Source organism: Priapulus caudatus, unplaced genomic scaffold (assembly GCF_000485595.1).
Source record: "Priapulus caudatus unplaced genomic scaffold, Priapulus_caudatus-5.0.1 Scaffold1525, whole genome shotgun sequence".
Taxonomy (NCBI): Eukaryota; Metazoa; Priapulida; class Priapulimorpha; order Priapulimorphida; family Priapulidae; genus Priapulus; species Priapulus caudatus.
In genome coordinates, this window is record NW_014578586.1 from 33,863 (window position 1) to 39,530 (window position 5,668).

At 44.8% G+C, this 5,668-nt stretch overlaps 1 protein-coding gene across 1 annotated transcript in view; it reads right to left on the minus strand.

The window, feature by feature from the left end:
* Positions 1-5,668, minus strand: part of LOC106816905 (alpha/beta hydrolase domain-containing protein 11-like) — a 13,551-nt gene that overhangs the window by 6,214 nt on the left and 1,669 nt on the right. The window contains exons 4-5 of the mRNA XM_014821548.1: positions 5,446-5,508; positions 3,408-3,445 (exon numbers count right to left, since the gene is read on the minus strand). Coding sequence (XP_014677034.1) covers positions 3,408-3,445; positions 5,446-5,508 — 101 coding nt within the window. The remainder of the gene's footprint in view (positions 1-3,407; positions 3,446-5,445; positions 5,509-5,668) is intronic.

Below are 5,668 nucleotides of genomic sequence, written 5' to 3' on the forward strand. Positions count from 1 at the left end.
GATCGTGCGGGATGAGATCGTGCGGGATGAGATCGTGCGGGATGAGATCGTGCGGGATGAGATCGTGCGGGATGAGATCGTGCGGGATGAGATCGTGTGCGCTAACGGTATCACACTCGCATCCCTCGGCTCGCGCAAACGACAATCCGCGACGAGATCGGGGATCTAACTGACGGGCAGCGTTCGCGACGAAAACAACAGCCAAGGCTATTGATCGCGCCACTGCGCACTCCACTGAGCCCGTGAAGGGTCATTAGAACATATAAGTATATGTCGGAGCCACGATAGCTCTAGAACTATATAGCCCTTCGCTCCGGCACAGCGAAGGGCTATAATTCTAGAGCTAGAGCCATGAATGACCTTCAGCCGAACGGGCTCAAGGTTATTAACGGGTGTGCTCTCACGACGCGGACTTTTTCAGTGCGACATTAATGGTTAGACAGGCGAGTGATGTACTTCATTCTGTCCTTGCTGCCCCGTCTAATTAAAATTTAAAGCTCGTGCGATCACTCGCACTTCATAGAGGGAAACCTGACGATAGCAAGTTTCAGAAGAATGTATTATTACACACATGCACGTAAGCACGAACGCACGCACGCACGCACGCACGCACGCACGCACGCACGCACGCACGCACCGCATGCAGGCAGACACTCACGCACGTGCATGCGTGCAGACACACGCACACATACATGCACGCATGCACGCACACACACACGCACACACAAAACGTCTCACTATCTCTCCATCATCTATACCACGATACGCTGTCGTAAAAAGCAACGATGTGTATCGACTACCCTACATGCCCTATATGCACCCACTGCCTGCTCGAAGCACTGCTAACAATTACACATATGTAGCGTAAACACGCGGCTTACTGCACAGGCCTTATATTCACTTCATACACGACTCTGCAATCATCCTGCTGGTGCACAATAATAATAATAATAAATATATTATATCATTATATCTTATGCGGTGCACAGCAATCCCCGAAATAGACATGGAGGTTGTTCGCAACATGAAAAGCAACACAAAGTAGAACGTATATACTAGTCGCCAAGTAGCTTAGACAGTCTACAAATTGGAGGCTTAAAAATTTGTGACAACTTGTGTCAATTAGCAGGCCCACATTAGAACAATCAATTGTGCCCTAGAAATGTTTACGATCTAGTGCGATTGTAGAATAGTGTCAGAATATTTAAACGTTTCCAGGGCGCAATAATTTATTGTTTTATTCACACATATGGACGCAGCATCAAAATTTCTTGTTTGTTTTCCAGAAAGATTCGATTTTACCAATATAATCCCACCTTCCTATTTGGTTTCTTCCTGTCCAGTGCATTTTATCGCTCTTGCACACTCTTTATCTACACCTTGTTTGATGGTGTCTCTACCTGCGAGCTCTACAAGAGATAGCAGGTTCTCCTCTCTCATTCTCTCTCGGTGTCCTCCCGTTTCCATGCAGAGACCTTGGCAGAATCCACACACTGCTTAATTACACCGAGATTAGGTCTGGCAGAATTTCCATAACTTTAAACTTGCGCAAATCCCTCCTTGTAGGACAAGCAATCGATTTTACTCAGCCGTAATAAGCCATGCTAGTTACTCGGTTACTCCCCGGGGATGCTAGCCAATATAGCCCATGGTCACACACCAGTAGGGGGCAGCTAGGCTACAACGCTGCATCACAGCCAGTCAGCAGATATATCGTTCGGCATAGGAATTGATGCGGGTGAAGCAATTTCCGTAGCCGCTGCGAAATCATTGAGTTGTAATTTGAGTTGTAATCGAGTTGTAAGCGATCAATTGTGATTTTTCTCGTGAAGCCTGAACCGATCATGTACAATTATGTCACATCTTTAAAACTATACAGTAATTGAAGATCCCGTCAGAATGGGTGTGCAATCTCGTGGCCCATACCCCCAGAATTAACACAACATTTCAGTGATGGGCCACTACAGAGGTGATTCTTTTTTGCAATTTGCTGCAATGCAGCAAAGTAATAAACCACAAACGTTACAAAGACAAAAAAAGTCTTTGCGGGTCAGCCATGTGACTGTCATTCAGTGAAAAAAATACACGGGGGCTCGGGGCGATTTAGCCCCCGAAATGTCAAAAAGAGCCCCGGAAATGCCAAAAAGAACCCCTGTAAATTTGCATAGAGTTCAATGCAAACCAAATTTTAGAGTGCTATTTTCATGCACGCGAGCTTGAAAAGTAGCACCCGAAAAATAAATTTTAATTTTTTCCCTGCTGTCATTGGCACATTGCACATTTGGAATTCATTTGTACGTGTACATATTATAGTATGTGTAATATAGTGCTTTATATCAGTAGTTTTAGTATCAGCTTCAATATGAAGTCTCCTGAATATAACATTAACAAGCCCTTTGTACATGTCGTATATTTACTTATACGTCACAGTCTATGGGTCCATCTTTAACATAATAGCTGCACTGAAATGCGCTTACCTTTCAGTGTTTTCAGCCGCTGACAGATTTCACTGACAATCTTTGAGTGAAGAAATAAATGACTGATAAGGAATATTCTACCATACATAAAACATATGTACCGTGAAGCATACGACGACCACAAACATTATGTAATGATCGAGGCTCTCATGCATATAAACTATAATGACAATCATAATCAGTAATTGTCATTAGAAAAGCAATCAGTGAATCACAACAATTAAAACAGATGTGAGGATTCGATAAGTGTGAGTATGCGTGTGTGTGGTGTGTGTGTGCGCGTGTGTGTGTGTGTGTGTGTGTGTGTGTGTGTGTGTGTGTGCGCGTGTGTGTGTGTGTGTGTGTGTGTGTGTGTGTGTGTGTGTGTGCACTATAATAAACTATAATGATTAGCATAATTACTAATCCACATTGGAAAACCAATCACAATTAAAACAGATGTGACAATTCTATAAGAATACATGTGATTGTGAGTGCGCGCGCGTGCGCCTGTGTGTGTGCATACTTGTATCATGTATGCACGGGTGTGGGCATGTACATGGGCGTTTGTGCCTGCGTACTATTCCGAAGTTCTTCTGACCAATGCCCACACCGATGACTTTTGGTGGATTTGGTAACAGTGGAGTGGACACTCGTCACTCGATACTGCCTGCTTGCATGCATCATTTATTTCCATATTTGTCTAATACACAGACCTGTTGGTGCCACTTCTTCATGCTATATCACTGTATTGGCTGACGTAACCGGCCTGAATAGCAGTTCTAGGCCGGTAGCTGATGCACGGGGCTTGCATTATTATTTATATTATACGTTAACTATGGACCATGGTAACGGTTGACGAGTGGCGTACGTGACACCGCCAGTCAGGACCCAGATGGCAGATTGTACGATCGACCGATCGTGACCGAGGCACTCTACTTCGCAACTTACCCATTAGCTTCGAGCTCGGTATTGCCTGCGCCAGATGTCTGAACAAAACGTTTAGCGGAATTTATTAGGCTTCCTCTTTGATTCGATAACAGCAACCTCGTTATGCACTTCATTATAACGTAGATTTCCGGCAAAAGGCGATGTAGATACTGAGATAGGCGTGATGCTGTACCATCAACAATATGACCTACAAATTTACAACCAATCAGCAGCTGTATAGCTGTCGTAGGATTGCGCGCCAATAGAAAAATCTTTTGCGACACGCAGATCAGCGCATGCTCGCTCGGCAAAGTTCATGATGTCACGGGTTTTCATTCCGCAGTCGGTACTGCGACAGGTAATGCGAGTCTGCGACAGGTAGCCATACGTACGGTACGTAACACTAACATACAGTTGCGGTTTATAGAAACAACTATTTAACCCAACGGAACGATGTTTTCAAAGGCGGGGTCAAAGATCGTACGTGTAAGTTCATAATTTAATCTCGTAATACTAATAGTAACTCTTCAGAGGAACAGAAAGTAACTTTTCCATTCCCATTGGCATTGCAAAGCGTTGATTGATATGATTCTGTGTCCTGTCAACGTCGGTGTGTATAGTTTTGTGACCCAGGTAAAAAGTTCTGGCATTCATATCTACGATAATAGTGAATACTATTCTATCATTATTATTAATAATAGCCGCTTCAGTTTAGGCTTCACATTAAATTAGGTACCGAATTGGTTAAGAATTAATAAATTTAGCAATCGGAGTTAATTTTAATGCTCGAAGCCCGGCGAGTGGTGTGTGTCAAAATCGCGCACGTTGACATTGCAGGGCGACGCCGCCACCGAGCAGAAGATGTATCACCTCGCCGCGTACCTGGCGCCGTTCACGATTGCAACGAGCACCTACTTCAACACGTTCGTCCACGAGACGTACCCGTCGTTCACGTGCGCCATCTTCCGCTGCCTGCCCGTCTCCGCCCTCGTCGTCTTCGTGCTGCTCTGCCGGCGGCGCGGCACCGCTGCAGCCAGCGCCACCTACAGCGCGCGCATCGTCGCCGGTCTCTGCTGCTCGGTCGTCGGCGACGCGCTGCTTACGTATATATATAACACTTAATCCAACCATAGGTGGACAGTACCAAAAACTAGTGTCATACGTAGACATTTTCCATACGTTAATATACAGTACTGCACAGTAACACAAATGCAATTTCTGGAAATAGTACATCTATATTAGTGCTTTTAGGGGGTATAGACAGATATTTGTTAAAACTATTCAAAGATAGATATACAAATATATGTCTACTTAAGTATGTCTACCTAAGGCACTTAAGGATACTGACTGTCTACTTAAGGACTGATTTCCCATACGGACGTATATATGACACTTTTAGAAAATGTATTCTTATTTCTTAATAACACATTTAAGCTTTATCATATTTAAAAATGTTACAGGTCAATAGAGTGAGGACACCTCTACTAGATAAACATGACATAATTATATATTTCATGAAGAAAACGAAGTTAGAGCATGCATGCTAAACATTAGGTAGACAGCAAATATGTCTACCTAACGGCTGGTTTTTTACACCCGATGTCTACATATGGTGGGATTAAGAGAGATATATATATATATATATTGTAGTTGCTGGATAATTTCTGCTGCCAGACAACTGTGCGCAATATATATATAAAGTATAGATGAACAGATATAGAGCTCTGTGATGAATTCTCGTCACAGACAGGAAATCAATCGCGATCATAACACCCACGCAATGCCCCCCCCCCTGCAGTACTTTCACAATACATTCACAACACCCCGCTAACACCTCCAATATTCTCCCAACACACATGCAACGCCCCTGCAGTACATTCACAATGCATTCCCAACACCCTGCCAATGCTACCAATATTTTTCCAATACCACCCATGCGATGGCTCCGAAACCCTTCACAAAATAATACCCAGGCGATGTCCCAGAAATGCCATCACAATACTCGATGCAACTCTACGCCCTAAGCCTCCTGGGGCCTGCATCCCTCCCCCCAACTGACCTGACCTTGACCTCGTCACTGACCTTGGTGAACGCGAGGGTCATCGCGATGCGGCCGCCCATGCTGTGTCCGACGAGGGCACCCCCTAACTGACCGTGACCTTGACCCCGTCACTGACCTTGGTGAGTGCGAGGGTCATCGCGATGCGGCCGCCCATGCTGTGTCCGACGAGGGCACCCCCCTAACTGACCGTGACCTTGACCCTGTCACTGACCTTGGTGAG